At 42.8% G+C, this 27,948-nt stretch overlaps 1 protein-coding gene across 1 annotated transcript in view; it reads right to left on the bottom strand.

The window, feature by feature from the left end:
* Positions 1-295: 295 nt before the first annotated feature.
* ltn1 (listerin E3 ubiquitin protein ligase 1) overlaps positions 296-27,948 on the bottom strand; it is a 30,413-nt gene continuing 2,760 nt past the window's right edge. Inside the window, exons 5-32 of the mRNA XM_080780143.1 lie at positions 26,996-27,048; positions 24,009-24,189; positions 23,664-23,837; positions 22,802-22,992; positions 21,811-21,958; positions 21,202-21,453; positions 20,561-20,878; positions 20,097-20,324; positions 19,907-19,948; positions 19,595-19,790; positions 19,254-19,493; positions 17,372-17,525; positions 15,504-15,654; positions 14,932-15,151; positions 14,158-14,314; positions 12,854-12,967; positions 12,228-12,355; positions 11,666-11,801; positions 10,829-10,973; positions 10,364-10,577; positions 9,100-9,337; positions 8,529-8,606; positions 7,700-7,886; positions 4,640-4,805; positions 3,110-3,330; positions 1,558-1,752; positions 1,081-1,248; positions 296-884 (exon numbers count right to left, since the gene is read on the bottom strand). Coding sequence (XP_080636269.1) covers positions 822-884; positions 1,081-1,248; positions 1,558-1,752; positions 3,110-3,330; positions 4,640-4,805; positions 7,700-7,886; positions 8,529-8,606; positions 9,100-9,337; positions 10,364-10,577; positions 10,829-10,973; positions 11,666-11,801; positions 12,228-12,355; positions 12,854-12,967; positions 14,158-14,314; positions 14,932-15,151; positions 15,504-15,654; positions 17,372-17,525; positions 19,254-19,493; positions 19,595-19,790; positions 19,907-19,948; positions 20,097-20,324; positions 20,561-20,878; positions 21,202-21,453; positions 21,811-21,958; positions 22,802-22,992; positions 23,664-23,837; positions 24,009-24,189; positions 26,996-27,048 — 4,758 coding nt within the window. The 3' untranslated portion in view covers positions 296-821. The remainder of the gene's footprint in view (positions 885-1,080; positions 1,249-1,557; positions 1,753-3,109; positions 3,331-4,639; positions 4,806-7,699; positions 7,887-8,528; positions 8,607-9,099; positions 9,338-10,363; positions 10,578-10,828; positions 10,974-11,665; positions 11,802-12,227; positions 12,356-12,853; positions 12,968-14,157; positions 14,315-14,931; positions 15,152-15,503; positions 15,655-17,371; positions 17,526-19,253; positions 19,494-19,594; positions 19,791-19,906; positions 19,949-20,096; positions 20,325-20,560; positions 20,879-21,201; positions 21,454-21,810; positions 21,959-22,801; positions 22,993-23,663; positions 23,838-24,008; positions 24,190-26,995; positions 27,049-27,948) is intronic.

Below are 27,948 nucleotides of genomic sequence, written 5' to 3'. Positions count from 1 at the left end.
TCTGGCCAAATTGTAATCCACAGGGCACTCCAAAAAGGCTTCTCTCTTGCATGTGTAAGCTACAGTCGCACTGGACCTTATACCCTGCTTGCCAAATGCTGAAAATAGCCGATATACACAAGCTCGCGTGTCCCGCTGCAACAAATTGTGAGCTTGTAGATCTGCCTAAAAGAGCTTAAAACAGTCCAAACAGTAGCCACCATTCACCGTTAAAGACCCACACTCCCCCAAAATATGTTTAGGTTATCCCGGCCGTCATCCTCATCTTCTCATGTTTCTATACAGAGGCACTCTGTTTATTCTTTTTACGGTATTCTACTGTATGTTTCACAGAAGCATTGCCTACGCTACGCTGTCTTGTGGACATAACATTATGGCAATTCTAGGTTATTAATTAAAACGACCAATTATATTTTAAAAAATATATAAAAATGTCTGCGCCCTGAGGCAGAATTAGTCAAATATTCGCTCTTGCCATAGAGATACAGGTGTTGTGTAAGGAAGTGTGTGTTTTGGTGGGGGGCACAGGGTGCACAGATTTTGGCATGATGAGTCTAGAGGGGTGTGTCATATTGGCATATAAATGGTGGCTCGAATCTACAGGCGTGGAATATTTGCATAATAAATGGGTCCAGGAATGCTAAATGAGGGCCAATATATGATACGTTACTAGATTAAAGCTCCTTTATGAAAAAAAAACATCTCTGCAAAAGAACATGGGTGGAACGTGTCTTTAACCTCCTCGTTGACGCATCAGTGTGACTCCTCCCTCCTCGTGGGCGAAGTGGCTCTGTTGAATGGAGCCGCTCACTGGCTCTCTCTTAGAAGAACGTTTCTCTGCACAGTGGACAGGTGGACTTGTTGCTGGAGGTGAACCATTTATACTGTAGAGGAAGAAGGTTGAAAAAGAGTAATTACAATAGCTTTATTCCAGTATATTAACCACCTTCAACCTGGCATCTCTATTGTGGATGTCATCATTATAGGCTAAACTTGACAAAAATAAATAAAACAGGTGTGTGTGTGTGTGTGTGTGTGTGTGTGTTTCAGAGACAGTGACATCCATCCATTATGTCTCACCAGACAAGCAGAGTGAAACTTCTTCTTGCAGGTGCGGCAGGCTTTCTTGGGCAGAGAGTAGTTGGAGCCGTGGATGACAGAGAAACAGATCATGCAGTCCTCCACTCCCTCGAAGCGCTTATCAACGTTGTTCTTCCACAGAGCCAGACCCTCCATTATACTTCCGTTCTATGCTCACACACACATACAGACAGCTCAATTAGATGCAGTGCACACCCATGACATGTGTATGTAAAATACACACATGAATGGCTAGAGATAGACCGATACGCATAAACAGTAAACACACACCAGGACATACATAATGTACACACATACATTTGTTTAAATGTATCATCCAAACCCCAGATGGGAACACTTGTTTTGCTGCAAGGTGTCAAACCATGTCCTGCCCACAATGGACAACATGGAAATCGGGTGTGGCTGTACGTAAGACATGTTACTCCACCTAATAAAGGCACGTGTGTGTGTCTGTACCTGGTGTGTGAGGTAGGTGCTGAGCTGCAGCATCCAGTTCCTCCACTGTTGCACAGAGACGCCCACCCTGCGCCCGCTCTCCACGGTGATGGAGCCCAGAGGGTAGCTCTGGGGCAGCTGGATCACCAGCTCAATGAAGATGTCATCCACAGAGTAGGTAGCAATCACCTCCCGCGCTGCCGAGCGAGCCTTTACCTGAGAACACATAATAATACATACCGTCGCTGACGGGCACAAACCTCTTTATCGCCATATTTTAACTTTTTGTGTTTCGTATATTAATACTCTACTTGATCATACTACTAGCGCCATGCTAAAGTATCAAAAGGAGCAGATCTACAAGCTTGTAGACCTGCTACTTTTTTATTTTAATCCTGAAAGTTTTGGACATATGAGGTTTCCACCCGACAAATATATACATACAGTACAGTACACACTGCACTCAAAATGCATTCAATTTATTCAACCTAATTTTATTTATTAAATTGCAAATTTAGCTTTGACAAAATTCACATTATTATTCAACCCAAGTATCTTTAGTAGAGCACGCTTTTGCTGTTATGAGACCTGCTGCTAACATGATGCATAGCCAGACACCAGCTTCTGGCAGTGTTCCTAAGGAATCTTAGGCCATTCCTCATGTGCAATGGCCTCCAGTTCACTAATATTCTTGGGCTTCAAATCCCACCAGAGATTTTCGATGGGGTTCAGGTCAGGAGATTGTGACAGCCGCTACAATCTTCCAGGCAAACAAGGAAATTTGAATCAATCAATAAGACTAGCAGTAAATATATTTACCATGAGCAGCATAAATATATTTGTCACGAACGCTACACAGCACCGTTAATAGCTTAGCTCTAAACCAACTCTACAATATACATTTGCTCTGAAGTCAGCCACTGGAGGAGACTTAAAAGCAATATGTATCATAGAGTACATGTATCAGTATATGATGATTATGAGCCGTCTGTCGTTCGTACTGTAGCACTCTAACTGGATCGGCACATATGTTTTCTCAGAAATGTTATAATTGTTCTTGTATGATCTATGCTCACGACTCTCTGTTCCCAGAATACATTCTCCCTGACCCAACTCACTGCAACAGTACACTGCACTAGACCATGTGAATTCCTTAGAGTTAAAAGAGCATATCAAATAAAAATGTATTCATTTATCCCCCAGGGCTATGGTTTTAACTTTAAGACATAAAAAGTAACTGTACTTAGGATTTAACTATGGTCACAGTATTTATGATGTTTAAAGTCACAGAATATAGAGAATTAATTTGATGACATTTAGGAACAATAGTAAAACACCAAACAGTAAAACCTGGATAGATGAACTCATAAAGTTTAAGCCTGGTTTAGTACAGAACATGGACACGCACGCACACACAATTTCAGAAAGCAGCAGTGTGGAGAGTTTGTCGCCTTTGGACCCTCATCCCTCCCTCTTTGGGATAAAACACATTCAGTCACACACACATTGACGCACACACACACACATAAATATTTATACTTGCACACAGCCAGCATTGTATTTGCCAACTTACCGTCATGCTGTCGAATGTCTGAGTGCTGCTGTGGACAGAAGAGATCTCCTGGGCTGACAGCACGGGGCTGACATACTTGATGGTGAACTTCTCCACGACGGCACACACTCTCTTCTCCTGGCTGTTCCACCACAGGCGCACCATAGCAGGCAGGTCCTGCACCGCGCTGTAGTACACGCTGCACGCCAAGTGAGGCAGTTCCCACTGAAGGCCCTCCGTCTCTGGAGGAGATGAGGGATGAGGGAGAGGAGCGCACAAGAGACAGTCAAGGAAAGTCATTTTAAAGCTTACACATGAAAATCCTGCATGTTTCTCTGCATATCTCTAAAGCGTGAATTTAGGGTATATACAACTGAACTAAACTCTGGGTTTCAGACCAGCACTGAATGAATGCAAGGCACACAACCCAGATGTACAATGTCCGAACGGCAATCAGAGCCTCAATAAATGCAGCATTAGTCAATAAGGAAGTATGCAATGTACGTTTTGTGATACAGAACAAGCATCCAAGGAGTCTTTCCATCGACAAGGAAGTGAAAGGCTATTTGGTTGCAGGTGCGTTTGGTGTGCATTCTTTTTGCATTCTCAAATGTGGAATCATGGAAGGTAATGTCATACTAAATGAGAGCAAAGATAGAGTCAAGGAAAAGGTATTGTAAACGTCCAAAAACGAGTTATATTATAGCATGAGTTTCAATACATTTTTAAGCATTTAAAATTAAATTAAAATGCCAAATAACCACTCATGTTTAGCCAACATTGACTTTCATTCAACTAAGTTTGGTAATGGTTTAATGGATGGGGGAAATATAAAGAAATGCAACCCTAAGGTAATGTTATATTAGGAAACGCCGAAGGCTTTCTCTCCCTTCCTGGCCTTCCTGTGATCTAATTGTGCCAGAGCCTTCTACTCGGTACCTCCCTTATCCTACATTCTGTCTCAATAAACACTGCAGGGAGTGGAGTGCCCACTCGCATAACAAACACAGGATGGAAATAACCAAAAGAAGAATTATGCTTTGCCATATGCTTGAGTGTAATGTAGTTTCACAGTGAGTGTGCGTACTGAAAATGTGTGTGCGCGTGTGCGTGTGCGTGTGTGTGTGTGTGTGTGTGTGTGTGTGTGCGTGTGTGCGTGCGTGCAGCCTAGGGCATGTGCATAAGTTGGTTGTGAGAGGGGCTTACAAATGGCCGGCCTTTCCAAAAGGAGAGCCAAGCAGTTAGCGAGGTACTGCTCAGTTTCAGCCAATATAGGAAGCCGCTCAATTTGGAGGAGGCGTTGTTTCCTTAATATCCATGATTTATGTCTGCTGTCCTGTGTCTGACGTGTCAGCTGTACTGTATGTACTGCATGCTTTGCCGTCCATGCACGTTGTAACTGGCTGTTCTCCTATTGTCAAACTGCACTGGCAGTGTTTATGTCCTTTGTACAAGGTATTCCTGTACTTCTCATTATGTGGACATAAATAAACATTTCGTGTGTGTGTGTGTGTGTGTGTGTGAGAGTGAGATGTACAGTATTGTGCTTACTGTCAACAGCAAGAGACAGGCTCTCCGTGAAGAAGGTCTTGGCGTCCTTGGAGTCGGCCCCCTGGCCAGGATAGACGGGGGTTTCAGGCATCATTTTGAAGAGGTTGAGGAGTAGCTTGTGGAGCGAGCGGCTTCTCTTCAGATAGAGGGAATACTGAACGCGCAGCTGTAGATGAAACACGACACGAGAGAGACATCACTCTCTGGAAAATGCTCCTGTCAGAGGGAGCCTACGTACTCCCTGCTGATGTGGGATCCTTCTAATACTTACCGACACAGGCTTTTTAGTTCCCCACACCGTTCCTACTAAATAATACGTTTGCTAGTCTGCATGAGCTTATGCTAAATGCTTAAATTGTACATCATAGCATCAGCAAAAAAAGAAAATCCAATTATAAGTGGATGCCTGATTTTAGAAATCAACAAGTAAACACCGCCCAAATTGATAACCAATCATCTGAGCTGATATAGGTTTAGATCTATAATGCACCATTAAAGGTGATATAGGCAAGTTTTCAGCCAAAAATCAACATATTTATCTATCTATATTTGTGGCCTTATTCCCTCTATCTTCCCCTATATTTTGATGCTGAGCTGCTGCCCTGTAGACATACACTCTCCCTTTGTCTCCCTCTATGTGTTTGTATCTGTTTATATCCACTGTTGTTTATGTCGCGGGACGGAAGCGTCGTGTTGGGAGGAGGGTCTGTGTGGGGGGTGACGCGGAGTCTTAGCCAATTGCAGCGCGAGGCTGTGACTGCATGTGTGTTCGACCCAGCAGTATTATAATGAAAACGCAATGCGAATGAAATCGCATTGGTGAAACTAAGATATGGGGATAATATTATACTTGCAATTTGCAAGTATAATATTATCCCCATATCTTAGTTTCACCATTGTTCATGTGAAATAGTATGTTTATGATGTAATATGTAAGCCTGTTGAAATTATGAGAATCGCTATGTATAGCGCATGGTTTGGTGGTCCGGCCGGCTTGAAGCTTGCATTCAACCCGTGCTCGCCAACGGTGACAAGCCGTCGCTGATCATCATAGCGATGAATAACCGTGGACAAAGTAGTTCACATGAACGATGCTGTAGTGGCTGGGGCATTTGAGGGGCAATATGTTTTATATGCACGATTACAAATGAAAGATAATTGAATTGAGAGCCAGTGAGTCTGCTCCACTACTTCCTACTTCCTCATTTGCGGGACTCGTCGTGTCAGTCTTGTGATATTGTGATTACGCTACAGTTACCCTTAAAAAAACATGTCAACTCAATGTCATTGTTGTAACTATGATATCGATAGAAATTCATAATTTTTTAATGTCATATTTAGCCATACGAGCGCAATATCCATAGCGTCCCTCCCAGCAGCAACAACAACCCCATAGCCTGAAGTGACCTGGCTCAGCCAATAGAATGACGGGGGGAGGGGGGTGGAGCTAGATTTTAATTTGTTTGGAAACACTCGATCAATTCTGTGTACAAACACTGAAAACTTGCCTATATCACCTTTAAAATAATATGGACTTCAAAGCCCAATGAACTTCAGAAAGCCCCGTTTGTCACGACTGGTGAATGCATCTTACAAGTCCCCAGCTTCCTTGTTAATTATAATAATGGGAAATGAATTGACAAAGTGGGATAATGATGTGTTCCAGGCTTGAAGCAGACCATTTGAAGTGAAGCATTACCCCGTAGCTCCTTCATAGTCCAGAGGCCAAGCTATCAGGCTATATTATTTGCACAAGGGACATTTCTTCCATAAATGACACATCAGATATCCGCTATAAGTGGTATAAGTGGTATAAAAGAAAACAATGCTCTGCCATAGTCAAAAAATACAATGGACAAGTACAATAGTAGCCTAGACTATTATTCTGTCAAAACTGGGTAAACTAAAGGGCCAAACTGTATTGCTGAAAGAACTATGTCAATACCAAAGCACCTGTACAACTGCATGGACGCAATGGACGCATTAAGGTGGATGATGGCAAAATTACTAATACAGTTAGGTCTGTTTGCCTACTTAGTGGGGAAAGCAAATACAAAACTTTAATTTAAAGCGATTCTATAACAGAATTACGTTTTTTTTAATTAAAGCGATTAGACTGGTCCGTTGAACACTGAAGCGAGGGGAAAACCACAAACAACCTTGGTTTGCATTTAGGCAGCCTTGTTAGGGCCCGAGCACTGCACAGTAGTGCGAAGCCCTATTGAAATCTCAATGATTATTATTGCATCATTAACATTGTTGCCTTGTTGCATCATTAACATTGTTAGCATGTATACATACTGTACAGTGGGTCTCATTGTGGTGTCAGGACTCAGGAGAACCTCAGGGGTCCTGGTGGGGTTCTAGGGAGCTCGCACCTAAGATATTGGTAGCTAATCTTCACCATTATTACGGTATATTATACTGTACTAGACCTTACCTTTTCTGAATATATATATATAGTAAGACGCGCAAACGCGGGAAGCTCCAAATCACTCAGCTCCATATATGGGCACAAAAGCGGGACAGACAGACAGACACACAGACAGACACACACACACACAGACATGATCTGCTAGGTCTCATAGTAAGTGCTCACTGCGTTCGCAATAACACCAAATTATGTACAGTGTGGGTAATGCAATGTAATAGATCACATTACTGATTCGGAGGGAATTGTCCCGTCTCGTTATAGCGCACGTAGGCTACGCTATGGCAAACATAGCGGATTTAAAAGCATGTTTTTGCAATAAAGGTTTTTAAATTCTGCATTTGCAGCGCCCCCTATGGATGAAAATGGAATTGTTCTCTGTTGATTAAACCACCCTCGAACATGTGAATGAAATTTGGGGTGGATTAGACATTCTGTTGGTGATTTCAATTTCTTTGTAAAACAGGCCCCTCACACTAACTTTGGACGGCGATTACGGTTTTTTTGGAGATTTGCACAAAAGCTGTAGGTGGAAGAGCAAAAGGTGCGGACATATGGGGAGATGCGTCACTCTTCAACCTACAAGAGTTATAAGGCGGTTTGAGGGTCTAGGGGCGTGTGTGACTCACATGGGAGGGTGAGGCTTTGAAGAAGGTGAGGAGGAGCTTCCAAGCCAGAAGGTATCCCAGGATGCAGGAGTACTCAACGCTCAGAGGCTGGACCGCTGCAAACTCTCCCACCTGGACCCCTGCCAGGATGCTCTCACACAGGTCCTCACAGGCAGACAGGAGGGACATCACAGGCATGGGAGGAGAGCTGATCACAGGAAGAAATTCAGTCTAAATTTGAGTTATAAGCCTTTTATATTATTTATGTACATGTACAGTATAGTGTATTATTTGCTTTCATAGTGCTGTATCGATGATGTGAAGTAGAATAAGGTCAAGGGTTTCCAAAAAAGGCAATAAATACACTTGAAGAAGAACATGGTAGAGAAACCACTTACTGCAGGTACTAAATAAGGAAAAAACGTATTCAGGCTAAGCGATTAAAACACTGCGGAGCAAATATGGCTTTATGCACTGCTGGCTGCTGGTGACAGGCTGGGCTGTATAAAATAAAGGGGTACTCAGTAAATTACTAAGTAGTGTTCTCATATTCTCCTGATTAAACTGCCCTGCATTGGCATCATCCTGTGGCACTGTCAAACTTGAAATGTACCCATGCAAGTGCAAAACTGTTCCATCAGCTTAATTTATTGTGCATAACCGTATATTTTAATTGTTGCAAATTAATCTGCGTAGAGGCAGATCCTAGGTAATAACGTACAACTGTGTGTGGGTTTGATGCACGGCGTTACTGTAAAGCAACAATCCATGCTCTGTCAGTGAGATAACCTCCCCTGAACAAATCCAGGTTAAGTAGAAATGATCCGTAATGGGCCTCCCTCTGACTTACAGGCATGGTTCCTCTGTGTCGTCGTCAGTCTTGCTGACATCTCCTTCTCCATCACACTCCGGCAGCTGAGGCATTATCCTGATTTTCATGACAAGGGTTTAACATTGCGTTAGGGCTCTTCTTACTGAAGAGCTGGAGACAAGGAGACGCCTATTACTGCACACTTTTTGGTTCTTCTCAAATACTGTCAAATCACAATGTTTCTGAACAAAATACAATGATGTATGGTATTGCAAAAAAAGTGATTCTAAGACTCTGGAAATCAGATGAAGTACCTCACTTCAAGAGTAAGACCTGGTTAACTGAACTTACTTGTATAGTACATATGGAGACAATTCGTTAAGATATGATGGCCAATTCAAACACCTTGCTCAAATGTCATTATGTCACACTGAATATATAGTCCTCCACTCTTTACACAATCTAGCAGTGTAACTTATGGTAATGTAATGACTCATTGAGATTTTCTTGTCAATTTTTTTTCTTTTTCTGTCTGTCTTATTTTGAAAAAACGTAGTGAAGATATTAAACCACAGTACGTGCTGTAGTACACACACACACACACACTAACTTGTCCATTAGGTGGTAGACTGTGATCTGCAGAGGTCTAGCCTTGAACAGCAGTAGAGGGGAGAGTGTGTTGAGAAGTGTCTGGAGGGACTCTGGCAGGTTGGTCTTCTGGTCTGCTATGAACCGGGCCGGCAGAGAGTTCTGGCTCAGCTGCTGCACGGGAATGTACGTCAGAGCCACACCCACTGACCGCAGAACAGCCAATGGGAACAGGGGGTCATCTGGCTCGTTGAAAGTGTCTGCAATAAGAGGAAAATGAAATGGTCAAAAAGGGGACACCAGACCTGTTAAATCTCACCCCTGGCCTGGGTGGTTCTTTCATTTGTAAACTCTTATTGAGGACGCACAGAATGCTTGTACATACAGTGAAACCCTGGCACACACTTTAGAGTTACACACATTGAAGCATAAGAGTTCCCCAGTAAACCCACAGATGACCACAAAACAGTCATTCATTGAACACAAGGCAGACAACTTTGATCAAAATTTAAATTTAGTTTGAACCTGGTGAACTATAACTTCCTTAATATAAAATTAAAAAAAGAAAAGAAACAAAAAATGTTCTATTTGTAATCATTTCATCTGTTGTCTAAAGGCTTGATTGGTGCCAGGTGAGAGGAATGATTACCGTGGAAACCGGAGACACAAGCCATGTCAAATTAATATAGCTAATCACATGACGCTACTTTTGAAGGTTGACTCAGTATTTGCAACCTTTTGGATTAAACCAGTACCCAAACATTCCTAACCTGGCACTACTGTAGGAGACAGCTATTTTATTGAGACATTTTATTGCATGCAGTGTTGAAAGGGGAGACTGCCTTGAGAATCAACAATAGAAAGAATAGTGTTCTTACCACTAACGTCAAACAATTGAAACTTAATGAGCCAAGCTGTGCTGCTGAACAGATACAGTAGATAATACTCACCACTGGAAGCATTTGGTTAGATTACAGGCTTACAGCAACATTTTTGATAAGGCTATTTGCTGACTCAGTAAGAACATGTACGGTATATGACAGTACCACCACTTTTTTTGCACCAGTGAAATGGGGGATGGGTAGAGGACAATCAGGACAGTAATGCTGGAATAATTTAACTAATTCAAATTAATTATATTCTAGTTTAAATGTGTGCAAACATGATTGTCAGAAAAAGTCAAACCCCTACTAAACTTCTCAACTTCAGCCTCTTCATTAGCTTTCTTGCAGGGCGTCACAAAAACCAAAGCTTTTAAAACTTCTGCACACACACTTCCGACATACCGGATATTCTGACAGGCAGAGGCAGCAATAGGTTGTAGATTCCCTCTATGAAGAAGTCCGTCCATTCTCCTTTCAGTTCTGCTGGTAGTTTGTCCAGGACGTCTGCAGGGGGGGCCGCAAAGAACCCATTCAGGTTCACAATCAGCGCGGCATCCTCACACGCAAAGAGCTGCACCCATGGGTTCCAAAAACTGCTAACATTCTCACTGGCAGTCTGAATGTGTGACAGGAAAGGAGTGACTCAAGGGTGGATAAATTAACTGATGTAGCATTATATTGGTTGAGACTTGGATATTGATGAAACGTTAAAACTAAATTAAAGCTATGGTTTATAGATATTACTGTATAATAAAAACTGGGGGTTCAGGGTGACATGTTGTCCCCTGATTAACTGCAACTCTCTGGACTCACACACCCTCCCTTAATAAAAAATAAAAAATTGTGTTGTTTTTTTTCATATCATACCTCCAGCCAGGCTAGCATAGAGCAAAGTAAAAAGTCCCACTGGCTGGCCCCGAGAACTGTGGGAGAATGAGTCACCAGCCATGAAAGGAAACGCATCATCTCCACAGTGAGAATGAGCTGGGCTGAAGATGCTTTAGACAGGTCACTGAAATAGAAACAAGACCAATCAAACACACGAGACGACAGTGTTCCAGGGACCCACACACACTACAGCTAGTTTTGTATTCCACCAGGCAGACTGCTGCCTTCACCCTGTGTACCAGTTCTAAATCAGCCCATGAATAGATACTGTATTCAACGACACAGCCCAGGAACAGAGTCATTTAAAGACATCATGATATGATATTTATGATCAACATATAGCGTTTAACCAAACTAATCGATTCAATTATAAAAAATAATATACAATATATATATATATCATTTACCAAAAACATTTATCCTAATTTTGAGCATGTCATTATAAGTGAAAAGTAAATATAAAGAAAATAATTTATATATATATATATACACTATATATATATATATATATATATATATATATATATATATATATATATATATATATATATATACACACACACACACACACACGCACACACACACACACACACACACACACACACACACATACATATATAGTATTCATTTGGTCAGTGACTCACTTAAGTATTGTTAGTATTAGTGTTTGTCTTGCATTTGTTTATACACATGTGTAAAATTGGCTGCTTCTTGCTACTTATCATACATCCCCTAGCAACAATAGTCTTGTGGAAAAAATGAATGAGCTCATATGAATCTAAGAAGGCATGTGGTATGTGGGCATTCATTTGTTACCTGCTAAAGAGGAACCAGTCCTCCTTGCAGCTCCTCCATTGCATCATGGTAGCCAGTATAGCCTGCAGAATCTCCTCCTGTACGGGTGTCTGTGCCTCCAGACAGCACAGCAGTACGGACAGACACCCACACACACCTAGGATACAGTACGTACAGTCATAGGAAGTCATAGCTACGGACAGACACCCACACACACCTACGATATGTACAGTCATAGGAAGTCATGAAGGTTCAGAAACAGCCCGACTTTTAGGAAAAAATACGACGACTTTTTAGGAAAGAATACAAGGGTAAACACTAAGCAGCAACTTCTTCGAAGCTGCTGGTAAAAAAGGTAGCAAAAAATAGTATGAGGGCTGGGCCTAGCTCCCGGACTATAATGGTAAAGTGAAAGTGCAAACGTGCGTAAAGCAAGACCACTGTTTTTAGGTAATACAAATATAGCATATGAATGTGTGTGTGTGTGTGTGTGTGTGTGTGTGTGTGTGTGTGTGTGTGTGTGTGTGTGTGTGTGTGTGTGGTGTGCATGCATGCGTGCGTGCGTGCGTGCGTGCAGTCTTACTATCGGTCTCCTGCCAGTTGATTATTCCAGCAGTGGCCAGGGCTATGAGAGTGTCTCTCTCCTCGTCGGTCATGGCAGGACAGAGCACCTGCAGTGTGCTCAATGTGCTCTGGGAGACTGGGAATAAACTGAGAAATGGAACACAACACAGGCAACTTGTGTTTAACTCATTTTGAGATAACTTCAGACCATTATGAAGTATTCAACAATCATCAGACCATTATGAAGTATTCAACAAACATGAGCATTCTTTTACTCAGTCAAGACACCCCCTGCCCCACCCTGGTGGAACAACCAGTCAGTGCTGTGTCGTGCAAGTTGCCATGTCACAGGTTCGAATCAGGCTCAACGTATCTGCATTACACATAACTTTACCCCCTTCATCCATACTCTCCTTTCCTTCTCTGTTCTAGCTAGTAGAGAAGAAATGCAATTACCATCTTTTAAGAAGCATTCAGATTATGTAAGTTATAATGGAACAAGGCAAGGGTAGCCAATAACCCACTACTAGACAAAGCGGTGATCGCCATTGGGTGTTTAGGTCACAGCACACCACCTTGCCTACATGTAAGCATATTCTCTATATTTCATTATTATCTCTTCATATTCTGTACAATCTCCATTACCTGTCTGCACTGCCATACAGCATTCTGAAGGAGTTATTGTCTGTGTTAGCCAGATCACTGGTCTGAATGCAGCTGTCCAGGGTCAGAGACCACAGACCACCGTCTTCCAGTGACCTAGAGGGAAATTATATCATATACAATTCAGACAAAAAAGTTATAAAATAATAATAATTAAAAAAGCGTGTGTGTTGACGTACAGTATGATGATAATGTATAATGATGATAATGTATTGACCCACATGACATCACAAGGGGCGGAATAATAAAACTTGTTGGGGTTGCTCTATAAATAAAGTCGGGCAATTGCTATAGTTTGGTTGCCCTGTGAGGCAACTACACTAATAAGGCATCCAGATTTTTGGGGGCATGTTGATGTTCTCATGTCCGCGAAATATGAAAAATGAAATAAATGTATTACAAGATGTATATATCAGCGAGATGACGTCTTACGTTGTCATTTACTGCGTCCATAGAGTTGGTTTGGGATGGGGAATTAATACATAGGCTCTAAACAAACATTAAAAGTCCATAGACTTGGCTGGCCTATGATGTAATTTCAGGGGGAAACATCACACTTGTGTGAAGTGAGAGCTGACTATGTGTGTAGCATTAGTCTATTAGTCCGTTATTAGTCCGCCCCCTGAGATGTATTATTGTGTAGGACATTGTGTATGAAATATTGAAATATGCCACAGAGATAAAGTGTTACTCGATTCCTCTGCTACCCCAAAGTTTCCACCTGAGACAGGTGACTTCCTACTCTGCTACAAGCTAGCCTTGGGCAAGGTTCTTCAACTCTGGTTTTCTATCCTACAGGGAACTTATTCGCCTGGCAAGTGCCTGATTAGACAGACTGAGATGGGCCCCAGCCTCAGGTGAATGCAATCAACTTCCCTGTAGGATGGAAAACTAGCAGACAGGGGGTCAGATAATGCTCACCTGGCCTTAGGTACAAACATGACATGTCTGTCTAAAAAGCAGACAGCACACACCGTGACCAGACCGGCAAGTGCGTCACCGCCAAAGCACCCCCTTTTGGGGGCATGCTCCCCATTGTAACCCAATGATATTAGACCTAATGTATCAAAATATATTTTGACGATACTATCCCTTTTAGTATTTGTAGAGAACGAGAAATTGTTATTACTCCAACGACCAGCATAATTTTTCAGACCTGCTGACGTCACGTCACATTAGTTCCGCATGCCACCGCACGTCTTGTTGACATCTGTGCCTCCTGACTAAAATACCCCCGAGGAGTGGGGATCATATTATTATAATGTGATCAGGTTAATTATTATTACCTTGTGTAGAGTGTCTCCAGAAGCTCTTTAGTTGTAACCTGGTGGAGGAGTGCCGTTGGCAGCTCCCAGTCAGCCAGCAGGTTGTGATAGTCAGCCACAACAGCAGGACTGCATTCCATCTCCTTACACCACTGCACTGCATACAACAGCTCTGCAACTGCAACACAATCACAGACAGATACACATTACATGGTGTAGAACCACCAGTAAAACCACATGGATAAAAGCTAAATAAAACAGAAAAATGTTGCTAGGCCAAGTGCTAATATGTAATTTGTGAAACAGTGTGAAAGGAGCCACCACAAGCGCTGTGTGTCCCACACACTGAACACAATATGTATGATGTTTTGGTAGCCATACGTCTAACCACTGCCAGTTGAAGAAATCGCAGATTGAGGCGTTAACGATTGTGGTTATGAAATATCTGAGATCATTAGGGTTTTCTGGAAGACTGAAATAACTAATAACCAAAAATAGGCTGTGATGTGTTGGACACACTTCTATAGAAGACATGCTGACTTCTATGGAATCCAAATGACTGAAATCAGTCGTGGCGACAGAGAACTTTAATCCATGAGACCACTATATTTGGGCATGCCTGATACGAAACTACATATAATGGACACAAAAGGTATTCCGACAATGGGTATGCAATGCATAACTGGGCGGGGGCGTGCATTTCCAACTTGCATCGTTCCTGACTTGCATCATTACCAACAACTAGCGTTCCACCATCTTGGAACCGACCGCACTACATTATGAAAGTTAGCTCACCAGTGAATTTGAGGTTTGGTAGGTGTGAGGAGGAGGAGGAAAAAGCCGTCTCCTCCTGGTCTCGTGGCACTGTCGCAGCAGTGTGGACCACTCTTCCTAACAGGGCACAGGCAGACAGGTGGGCTGGCAACCTTGAGGACACCTTGAACTTCCACACGTCCATACAGGGATAGTCGCTAACCATCCACAGACGGCCATGCAGTAAGGGACTCTTCACCCACTGGACAGTGGAGAACAAGCAGTGACAAGATAAAGATAAAGTTATATATCAAGTTATAATCCTAACCAAAGATAACTACTTTGACGTGATTGTATTGCATTATGTTCTTAACACACCTGACTGAAAGGATAAGTAGGATATACATTTTCACTGGTATCTCATTATAGATTTGTTTGTAAACAATATCAGGCTAAAATCTTCACTGGGTTGACCAAACTAGAACTGTATTCACTCCTGGAAAATATACAGCACACTCAGTAGAAAGAGGTTCTAAAAACGTTTTAAATGTGTAGAGGACAAATACAATACCGTACCCACAACTGCAACTGCTGGCTTTATGTGGCTGGCTCACCTGAGTGGGTAGAGCTTGTCTGATTCTAGTCCATTCTAATTGATTGGGGGTCAGGAGGGAGAGGAAGTGGATGAGGAGGGGGGAGTCCTGGTGACAGACCGAGTTGAGAGTCTCCACCAGATTCTGTACGGCCAAAACAAGAACCTGCAGACTGGGAGAGAATCACGGGCCAGGTGGATAAGATTGTTAACAATGGAACAGTGCACAGGCAGCTTTATGTGGTGTGGTATGGTCGACCCCCCCCCCCCACCCTAAAACCCTTTTTATAATTTGGCTTTTAGCCTAGTTTGAGAGCTGTACACATACTGTACATTGTATTTGTATTGTATTGCTGTTAATTTATTTATTGACTGTACAGAACTTTAGTCGGAACTGTTGTTTTTAAATATACTTTCTAAATAAAGTTGGTTTGGATTGGACTAGAATGAGTCTCAAAGACAGGACAACAGATTATTTTAAATGCTGGAAACTCAAATAATGTGAAAATTGTGTTATAATTTGGCATTCTTGAATAACATAAATCTGATGTAGAGGGGAAAATACTTAAATTAACGGCGGATTTAAAACAACAAGACAATCATTCATAATTTGGCCTCACATCTACAGTGCTGGCACTAATGATATTGTATTAAGAGGAGGACAATTGATCAATAAAAGGAGCTATGCGTAGGAAATGGCAATGCTGAAATGAAAATTCCACTTCAGCTAGCAGAACAGACAGACACAGGTAGGTGTTAAGAAAAATAAAAACTTGTTTCACGCCTCTCTAAGTCAGGACTTTGCTTAAAAAAGGTAATTACAGCCTCCATTGCACATTTGCACTTCTCATATACAAGGCTTTGTGCTACATGTCATTGTGGAGGATGAGGTGAGAAATAAAATCTCTGGAGGCGGAGTGCCAGTAATGTAGTCCACAAATATCATCGTTTGGTTATTGTACAGTACACTGCTGGCGGAGGTTTGCTCTTACTTGCTTGTAAGGATGAAATGTTTGAGTTTTGATGCTTCATGCATAATGAGCCACCAGTATCAACAAAATGATCATTACTCTGACTCAACTGTGCACCACTTATCTGCGGTATTTCTTTATAAAAAACGAGCCTTCCCTAACTAAGGTTTATTTCTTTTGTGACAGTGAAAAACTGTAATTGAACATAGACATTTGGACAAAGTTAGAAGGTTTGCAAAGATTTAATGTTGAAAAGTTCATTTCTAGGCTTGGAGCAATATGGGCCAATTTCATGGTTAAGGTTTTATAAGTTATTCACTAATTAACACTATTCTGTCAAGTTATTTTAAGGCCCTTTTGAACACACAATAAAAACAAAACGTTACATACTAGAAAAGTGCAATCCTCCAAATCTCCACCAGGCCGGGTTAATATTGTTTTGAGAAACATAAAATAAATTTAAATATCCTTGGGCGCTAGGACTCGGCATTCTTTCCAAACAAACCCAGATTGATTCCTGTGGTTTTTCAAATGTGTAATGAAAACAAAATGCTTTGGATTCTGTGTGCAAGGGCTGTATAATACTACTGCATAATAATCATGATTTTACACATTTTTAAACTAGACTATAATTTGTCTCTTTAGGGGGAAGGGAACATTTACGTCATAATGTGTCATTTACGTCATGAATATGGTTGAGTACTTGATTTGATTGATTTCAGTAGCTTGTAGCTGCGTGCTGGAAAGGGAAGCTGCGCCCCTTCCAGAGTAGAAATGCTTATTCAGATCATTCACGTCGTAATGCTATGGATAAGAGCTTCTGCTAAAGGAAACACGTGGTTCCACACAATCTGTAACATCATGAGGTAAAGGTCTTACCTCTTGATGTCCAGAAAGGCTGTGAGTAGCTGGTTCTTACCTCTTGATGTCCAGAAAGTCTGTGAGTAGCTGGTTCTTGACCCAGAGCGCGGTGCTATACAGGAAGCCTCCTTCCCTGATCTTACTCCCAGAGTGATGGACCAATGACTGGACTCCAGTCACACACACTTTCCTCAGCTTTCCTAAAAGGGAGTCTGTCCAAACAAGGTCCAAACAATTAGCTATCCAACCTTCACGAGGATTGTTACCAAATAATACAAGCCAAAACCCTGTTGACACTCATTGGCACATGACTCACAAGATAATTTGTTCAAAATCTGGTTGAAGAAAATGTTGATGTGTTGTTTAGAGCAGTGGTTCCCAAAGTGGGGTCCGGGGACCCCCAGGGGTACCTGAGGGAGTTCCAGGGGGGACCCATCTATTTTGTTCATGTTCATAAAGTGCTAAAGTGTTTAAAGCAGTGGTTCCCAAACTTACATTTAGACGTCTACATTTAGACGTCTGTATACATTTAGACCAGTGGTTCCCAAAGTGGGGTCCGGGGACCCCCAGGGGTACCTGAGGGAGTTCCAGGGGGGACCCATCTATTTTGTTCATGTTCATAAAGTGCTAAAGTGTTTAAAGCAGTGGTTCCCAAACTTACATTTAGACGTCTACATTTAGACGTCTACATTTAGACAGTGTCCCCCTGAGTGCCTTCCCAGTGCCTCCCCAGTGCCTCCCCAGTGTCTCCCCAGTGCCTCCCCAGTGCCTCCCCAGTGTGCCCCCCCGAGTGCCTTCCCAGTGCCTCCCCAGTGTGCCCCTGAGTGCACTCAGGGGGACACTGTCTAAATGTAGACGTCTAAATGTATACGTCTAAATGTAGACGTCTAAATGTAGACGTCTAAATGTAAGTTTGGGAACCACTGCTTTAAACACTTTAGCACTTTATGAACATGAACAAAATAGATGGGTCCCCCCTGGAACTCCCTCAGGTACCCCTGGGGGTCCCCGGACCCCACTTTGGGAACCACTGGTTTAAATGTATACAGACGTCTAAATGTAGACGTCTAAATGTAGACGTCTAAATGTAAGTTTGGGAATCAATGCTTTAAACACTTTAGCACTTTATGAACATGAACAAAATAGATGGGTCCCCCCTGGAACTCCCTCAGGTACCCCTGGGGGTCCCCGGACCCCACTTTGGGAACCACTGGCCTAAATGTATACAGACGTCTAAATGTAGACGTCTAAATGTGTACGTCTTCTCTTATGGGGGTCCCTGGCATATCTTTTCAAATGGGGGTCCACGGGCTAAGTAGTGTCAATTTGGGGGTCCTTGACATGAAAAAGTTTGGGAACCACTGCTTTAAACACTTTAGCACTTTATGAACATGAACAAAATAGATGGGTCCCCCCTGGAACTCCCTCAGGTACCCCTGGGGGTCCCCGGACCCCACTTTGGGAACCACTGGTTTAGAGGTCCCTCAATGTGTGATTCAAACTTTGGGTAGAGTGGATGCTGTGTTTATATTATTTGCCATGTTTTTGTAAATTGGGCCCCGCCCACAAACTTTGATAAGGCAATGAAAAATCTGAATAATACATTGTTAAACCATTTAGGACTGATGTCGAAAAGTCTTCTGAAAGAATATATATTCAAAGATTTGTGCTGCATTTGCACGATTTTTCAAAAATAGCTAAAGTAAGTAAAGTAATGCTTGCTTAGTTAAAACACCGAAAGGGGTTCCCGCCCAGAATGGGTTAAACACATGATTTGAGATACTGTGTAGCGACTGGTATGAGCTTTCTGTACGAGTATTAGAAAAAAGTGTGTTTTGTTTCAAATTGAGGTAGGCACTACCAAAGTTGTATTTCTCTCAATTTCGAACCAAATCATATCAGACCATGATGGTGTGCGTGTGTGCCGTGTGTGCACTCACCAGACAGGTGTGTGTGCGTCTGATCCTGGGCTGTGAGTTGGAAGGTGGTGAATAGCAGCTCCTCAGCAGACGCCAGCAGGAGGCAGTCTCGAACAGACGAGAAGAAAGTGGAGGCCACGTCACAGATGAACGACACCAGGGGCTCCACGTTGCCGGCGTCTGACAGACTCTTGCTCTCCAAGAGTGTGGCATGTAGTTTCTCTAGGATCTTCTGCATGTAGACTTCCCCGATCAGAGGCTCTGTCCATATAAAAAGCCAGCCAACAGTTTTAGTGAACAGTTAAACAGCTGCGTGCGTGCGTGCGTGCGTGCGTGCGTGCGTGCGTGCGTGCGTGCTGTACCATTGTTGTGATGCTGAGACAGCACTAGGCTGATAAGAGTCCAGCTGTGGCTGCTGATGCTGCTGAAAGAGGCAGCGCTGGATTGGCTGTCTCCCACCTTGCACAGCTCCTCAGCCAATCCAAGGAGTCGCTCGCCCAACACTGAACCCTTCAACCAATCATTGCAGCTCTCAAGAGTGTCTGTGTCTGCACACGCCTGATGGGTGAGACAGCCGAGCAGACTTTATTTATTTTTTATCACTTATATCACTCACAATTATATACTGTATATATGAGCTGAAAAACAATTATTAACTAAACAATCACACCTACCCTTTGTATGATCTGCAAGATAATACCCCACTGTAGATCCATCTAGAAAGAGGAATGAAGTATTTACATTAGAAACGACAGCTACAGTAATTCATTATACAGTACACTACAACACAACTGATATATAAACTAAACTAAACTACATAAATAAAATACATTAAAACATGAGACTTGAAAATCCTGCAGTTACCGTGGTGATGTGGTTGAGGATGCGTGTGGTTTCTTGCCGGCTGCAGCAGTACAGCGAGCTGAACAACATCTCTACGATGTGACTGGTGTCACTTCGGCCTTCCTCCGCCAGCCACACGACCACCCGCTCCAGCAGGAACTGCATCGCTGGGTTCGTCAGAGTCTCTGCCTCTCCCGGCTTCTGCTCAGCTGCTTCATGTGCAATCGCATCTTCCAATTTCACCAGCATCTGAAGAGTGGTAGAGAGAAAATTATGTTACCTGGATATTTAAGGTCTGAAAACAGTTATGGTCTCATTCTGTTAAAATCATTTCAGTTGTTGAATCGGAAAAATGAGATTATGCACTCATGATTTAATTAGATGGACTATTTACACAATATCTAAAATAATTTCTTATCAGAGACACCCCAACCAAAGCTATATTATATAGCATAACCTTATCTTTGACATTAAGCTCGGCTTACGGTGAAGACTCTTGGAGTGTGGAAAGACCGCAGGAGTTTGGAGAGGAAGACCAGGTGCCTCTCAGAATTGTTGTCGGTAACGTATACCAGGCAGACCTGTGCCTGCTGGCACACCACCTCCTCCAGATGCCTGGTCTTCACAGAAACCATTGCCCTCTGGGGCTCCAGAAGATCAGATGCCGGCTGGATAGGTTTCTCGACACTGGCCTCCTCAGCTCCGGGCCTCTCCATGTCATCCGGCTCAGTGAAACAGATCTTGACAGATTTCCTCTTGTGGAGCTGCTTTTTCCTGATTGCTCTCTCAGGATAACGCATTACCTGGAAGAATCCGAAATACCGTTCAGTTTGCTGGTTCACTGCTCAGCACTCTAGATAATCAAATAAATTATCTGTACACATAAACTTGAGATTTCTGGTGCATACAAAGAGTAAAAGAGAGTAAAAATGCCATGGCAGAGAAACCGAGGAAAAAATACATGTGTGTGTGTATAGGGGTACAGTATACAGCATATTTGAAACAATACATTGTTGTCGATATGAAAAACTAAGCCCTTTTTGCATCATCATCATCAGACGATGTCCACACGAAGAAGAATATAGTTTCAAAAAATGTATTTAACATTCGCAGCATGATGGCTCACCTGCAACAAGGTGGCCACCCCTTCTAGAGCCTTCGGCTCTGCCTCTACGGTGTCAACGTAACGCACAAAGAGAAAGCTAAGTTCCTCCCAGAAGTCTGCCAGAAGTCTGAGGAAGACTTCCTCATTTGATGTGTCGCCATCGTGTAAACCTGCCCTCTTTTCCCAGGAGACGAGCATTTCGGTGACCAATAGAAAGAGAGGACCATTCTGTAGGGAGGTGCTTCCAAGAGCACTGTCCAATAGTGGGAGGAGCTACAGGGAGAGAAAAGACAAATCAATATTTTTTGCGCGTTTGAGCTGCTTTTCAAAGCATTTCAAAATGCCTAGTCAAAACAATCTACATCAAGCCAGTAACCACAACTCTTTATTTTGGTATCAATAGTAGAATCTATATCGAATATACTTTTTTTTTTAGTTTTTAGTTGTTTTTCATTCAAGCATATACCTCAGCTTAAAAAAATGAAATGGCACATGTACCATATTCAAATTGTAAGATATTCAAACCCCCATTTTATTGATACAAGATTCAGTTGCACAATTTCCCCCTTAAACAGTCATTTCTTCTAATGATGATTGAGCACGTACAGTACTGTACGCATTTGGTCTCACCTGCTTGGAAATGAGCATGGTCCGTATTTTCTCCTGCTCCTCCTCCTTGTCTGTGTTGTGCAGTACACAGTACCTCAGACACTCTATGGTCGCACTCACTATTGCTGCACTTTCTGATGGACTGGCCACCGCACGCTCACTAGACAGACTGACAAACAAACACAAACATACAGTTATGCAATGGATGGCATTGCAGTCGTGTTCAAATCAAATCACGATACCTGATACAAATGAAATATACCTAATCACTGTAAATATCACACCACCATTGATACAAAAATGTAAATATTGATACATTTCCATGGTAGTGAAGATGTTAATCTGTCTAGCCATAGCCAACATATTGTTGCTTTGCTATGCTGTCTGTAAATAACAAGTACCGTACTTTACAAACTCTATGTTTCAGCAAAATATATATATTTTTTGTATAGGTTTGTTGAATAACATTAATAAATGTTATAAGTAACAGTTGTATAATCACAATATTACATGGTGAGACAGTGTAGTTTATTGGCATTACTTCAGTGACGCAAATGGAACTCTGTGCAAGTGCCTCATTCCTAAACTCTTCACTGTCATGGCAATAACAACATCTAATGTATTGCCATATGGCAGTTCTCTCTTTCTCAGTTCACACCCAAAGACATAATTCAATTCAACGGAAAATCTTAGTGTTCCCCATTAAAAAATTATTGGATTGCAGATAGATTTTATAATAAAAACACACAAACCACAATATATACTCTACCATACAGTCAGGCACATCAGTTTATTATTGCTGTGCAATAAGCCAATGTGTATTAGAGTAAATAACTAAATATACATTTATTGCACAACCATAAGTGTTTGATTATGTTGGCGATGGTTGACATAATCAATCTACTTAAGGGATGATTATTGCATTAGGTTCTTTTACTCTTTCAGGTTCTAAAAACATGGTCCTATTGTGCACACACATACACAGCACAAAAAGCAAAACATATACATTTACCCTTGTATGAGTGCGGTGAAGAAGGTGGTATAGAAGTCTATAGCCGGCTCAGTGACCTCTTGGGGCAGTTTGCTGATGAGAGGCATCAGGTTGGGGTGGAGAGCTGTAGCCATGCCCTTCCCACCCTCCTTCAGAAGACTCCAGAGTTTCGGTAAAAAACCCTTCCTGGCATTAACATGTGTCCAGCACACCTAGAACAGAAACAAGTATACACATTACACACCATAAAAAGGTGCATCAACAACAATAAATTACAACATCAACGTGTTCACTTCAAGACAAGGCAAAACAAACAAAGTACTCAGCGAGTGCTTACTGGGACAGTAGAGACAATGTGAAGCATTGACTCCCAGATTGGAGGCAGTGCTATGGGGTCTGTGTCGTCAACACTTACTGGGACAGTAGAGACGATGTGAAGCACTGACTCCCAGATTGGAGGCAGTGCTATGGGGTCTGTGTCGTCAACACTTACTGGGACAGTAGAGACGATGTGAAGCACTGACTCCCAGATTGGAGGCAGTGCTATGGGGTCTGTGTCGTCAACACTTACTGGGACAGTAGAGACGATGTGAAGCACTGACTCCCAGATTGGAGGCAGTGCTATGGGGTCTGTGTCGTCAACACTTACTGGGACAGTAGAGACGATGTGAAGCACTGACTCCCAGATTGGAGGCAGTGCTATGGGGTCTGTGTCGTCAACACTTACTGGGACAGTAGAGACAATGTGAAGCATTGACTCCCAGATTGGAGGCAGTGCTATGGGGTCTGTGTCGTCAACACTTACTGGGACAGTAGAGACAATGTGAAGCATTGACTCCCAGATTGGAGGCAGTGCTATGGGGTCTGTGTCGTCAACACTTACTGGGACAGTAGAGACGATGTGAAGCACTGACTCCCAGATTGGAGGCAGTGCTATGGGGTCCGTGTCGTCAATACTGAGGAGGACAGCAGGACAGGCTCGTGCCGCTTCAGCCTGAACTAGCCCCGGCGCGTACTGGCACAGAGCTGACACCACCTCGAAGAATGCCCCGCGCACCTGCCAAAGAACGAATTGTTTGTTTGTTTTTTACAGAGAGTCATCTGGCAAAGTCAAGCAAAGTCTAAGGCAAAATGTGTTAGAGCCAGTGTATTAACAACTGCAACATCAATGGTGAAACTTTAGCTCATTTGCATCGAGGGCAAGCTGCTCAACAGCCATATGTTTTACCTGGGGCGTCTTGTGTTTGCCATATTTCCAGAACTTCCCTTGACTGATCAAGTTTGCCAGTCTCTCTTCCAAGGCCTGTCTGTCTGTTTGGGACAGCAAGGACAACAGTCTCTTCACTCCAAGCAAAGCGCTGGTCAGCATGCGGAGATACTTAGCCTCTCTCTCCTCCTCTGGCACACCCCTGGAGAAAAGAGGAAACAAAAAAACTGCAGTATGAAGCAAATATAGTCTAGCTTAGGGAAGCAAAGTGCACAACAGCCAATGAAACAAACTAACATGACTGTGCCAGCACACTTTATGGCAGTCTCCTGGTCATTCTCACCAAAGTTTCATGACAATCTGCATACGTATCTGAGTGTTATTAAGTTATTTTGTCATTGGGTAACCCGATTTCACTCCAAGGCATCATGCCCCTTAATCAAGTGCATTTTGATGATACCGAGTGTCCTCTCACAGATCATATTGATAACGATGGAATGAACATAACCGATTCTCTGGAATAACAAAGGAGATCCAAGGCACTCGGTTTCAGTGAAGCCTTTATTGTAATGGCATCAGCTAGGCAAAAAAACGTGTTTCGGCTGTCAAGCCTTCATCAGGGTCCAATGTCCATTGGACCTTTTTTGCCTAGCTGATGCCATTACTATAAAGGCTTTTTATACTTCACTGAAACAGAGCATATTGATCTCCTTTGTTATTCTACTGTCGAACCTTCGGCAACACACGGACGACGCAGCCCTTCCTCTTCTTTGTATTCATAACCAATTCTCTGCTTATTGGCAATACTCAAATGACACCAGGTCAGCAGTAACGGGACACCCTGGATGGGTAGGCCATTCGCTTGGTTGGTCGGTCCAGGGTGCATCTCTCAGGGTTCGAACCCACTTATGACAGTGCACGTGCCTTGTGCCTGAGACATCTATTTCAGTCAATGTGGAATGTTCTATAGAATTGTACCACCCTCCTCAAGCACCTAAACATGACGCTAAAGGGAATTGAGGCTGTCAGACAGTGATGCCTAGCTGCATTGCTGGGCACTCGCTCACGTGGCAAAATATGATGCTTTGGGGTGGATAATGTGTTACAATGGGAAGGAATATTCCATTTAATAAAACTCAGTGGGATCTGTAAACATGTAGCTCGTATTACAGAGGCTGAGAAAGACTTGACCAAATTGTTGTATCCTAAACAGCCCTTCTCTGAATTCAAATCAACAGAGAATTACAATAGAACTTCTACTTTTACTTTCGTCCTTTTCGTTTCGTTTTCCCTTCAGGGGAAGCCACAGCGAATCATCTGCCTCCTCTTCTCTCACACCAACTAACTTCATGTCCTCTTGGCTAGTGCCTTGCGCCTCTTTCAGACGGCGACGGTCTCCAGATAAAACGGTAAAGTCCTGTTGCGTTCTCATTTTTTATTGACCCTTTACACAAGAACGCACACTTTATGAAAACGCTATGTCGCTAGGTGGCGGTAACGGGCTGCCAAATAGACCAGTCACCCACGTACAAGAAGAAGAACCAGGTAGCTCCCCCTTCACGCAACCCTATCAGGGTTTTGAATGACACTTCTAGAACACAACGTGGTTGTGGCCGTCACTCAAAGCCTGCTTTCTACTAACGCATTGAGCGCAGAGCGCGCCACGGGATGGTTATATATTTTATAATACATTAGGCTACATTAACACTGCCCCCTATCACAAGGCATTTTATTTACATCATGGTTTTACATTCACCATCGCTGATGAGCATCGCTTTGTAGGCGAGGAGGGAGGCTTGTTCAGGAACTCCATTATATCATATATGGCTCTGCATCAATGTAATAAACATATGCGCTGTGAGCCATGATGTAGAGGGCAGCACGGGTCCATAAATTTGGGTCCTGTCCAAAACAGAACCGGTGATATCATAACCGAACCGATCCAGATCCGAGAACCGGACCCGAAGGTTTTGGATCCGGTCCGAAACGGAGCCAAGAAGGATTACTGTTTGGAACCGGTCCGACCAAAACGGTGCTGATCCGATCCGATATAGATCCGGACCCATAGTATGTTCTCTGCAATATTATATGCTTTAACATGACATGTGTGCGAGCGAGCGCGCAAGCAAAAGAGAGAAAGAGAGCTCTCGCTCATGTCGAGGTGCATGACGAGACCCAGCCCTCGTATGGACAATATGGACTTTAGAATGTAATAATTACAACGGACGCATGTCTATTTTTGAAACCTATTTTTAAGGTTGAAGGGTTTAATATATAAATCTCGGATCCTCGCGGTTATTTCGGGTAACTGCATTTCAGACGATCCGACCCAGACCTGTGGAAATTTGGAGTGGATCCGTACCTGCCCGAGGGACAAATATTTTGGACCTGAACCGGCTCGGTTCTCGGTTCGGGTCTCAGGTGTTCGGTTCCGGATGGACCCGTGCTGCCCTCTACCATGATGTCATAAGTTTTGCGGATTCAACGTTTTGCCTGTTTACATGGAGAGGGGAGAAACGGCGTTCTCAAAGATTTCCACTCTGGACTGGAAGGTGTTTTCACTTCCTGAAAACACCGTTCTCGTCTAAAGGGACACCAGCAAACGATACTTTATTTTGCCGTTTTCTATGAACACCGTTCTCATGTAAAGACCACCTTGGTTGGGTGAGTCTCTCAGGGTTCGAACCCACTTATGGCAGTGCACGTGCCTTGTGCCTGAGGCATCTATTTCAGTCAATGTGGGATGTTCTATAGAAGTGTACTGACCTCCTCTGTCATTCCAGACTTCCTCATAACACAGTTCCTCTCTCGGCACCCTATCATATGCTTTCTCCAGATCTACAAAAATACAATGCAGCCTCCTCTGACCTCTTCTGTCAACATCCTCAAAGCAAATATTGCATCTGTAGTACTCTTCCTTGGCATGAATAGAAAAACATAAACTAAACCGTAGGTAAAAAAAAATCAAATTCACCATGGACAAACAATCAAGAAAAACCTAAACTTACTGAGGATCACTCAGAGAGTCTGCAGTCTCCTTTAACAAAGTGTCTTGAAGAACCTGGAACATAACAGCAAGAAACAACATAGAGATGTTATACTCTTAGTAGTATAAGTATTTATTTACTGATGGATCCTCATATAATTGTGTGGTAGACGGATTATCTGGTCAGCTACCAGTATGTCCCAGCTAGGGATGGCCCACCCCTATCTGGGACAATAACCATCTGGGATGGGTAATTAATACGTCATCATATTGGTATCAGCCTAAAAATGCAATATCAGTATCAAACAGATATCAAAATAATATATTGGTATTAGCAGATATTTTATTTCATAATAATGTTGATTTTATTTATTTTTGCCTGAAAAAGCCTTCTGTGGTGATTTCTTTATGATTTTATAATGATTTTATGTTCTCATGGTGAGGTAAGAACCTTCGAGGAGGCTAGGTATCGAGATTTTTTAGTGATTTTTTAGTGATTTGTAGTGATTTTTATTTTATTTTATGTTCTCATGGTGAGGTAAGAACCTTCGAGGAGGCTAGGTATCGAGCTAAAGAGGCTGCCAAGCGATGTTGGGGACCTCTACATGGAGTTCCAATGACTGTTCTATGACTGTCAACTAGTCCTTTTCTATGATGTTGGGGACCTCTACATGGAGTTAGACAGTAGACTCTACTGTACCCTGTACTGTACTGTCACTGTACTGTTTCTCAACCGTTTCGGACACGGGGCGGCTCGCCGGAATCGGGACGGCACCCTGGGTGCGTTCCTGTGGGTCTGGAACTCCACCCCCCCCCCCCCTCCCCGGGGACCCCCACACGGAGTTGCACCACTTCACACGGGTGTGATTTTTTAATATATACAGAATGAGATCATATCAACAGCGGTTTATCGGTTATTTGCCATAACACCAATTAATTATATCGGATATTGTTATCCACCAGAAATTTCATATC

Source organism: Protomyctophum bolini (genome assembly GCF_963924005.1).
Source record: "Protomyctophum bolini genome assembly, chromosome: 13".
Lineage (NCBI taxonomy): Eukaryota > Metazoa > Chordata > Actinopteri > Myctophiformes > Myctophidae > Protomyctophum > Protomyctophum bolini.
Note: the sequence above shows the minus strand (reverse complement) of the source record. Positions and strands in the feature narration are given on the sequence as shown.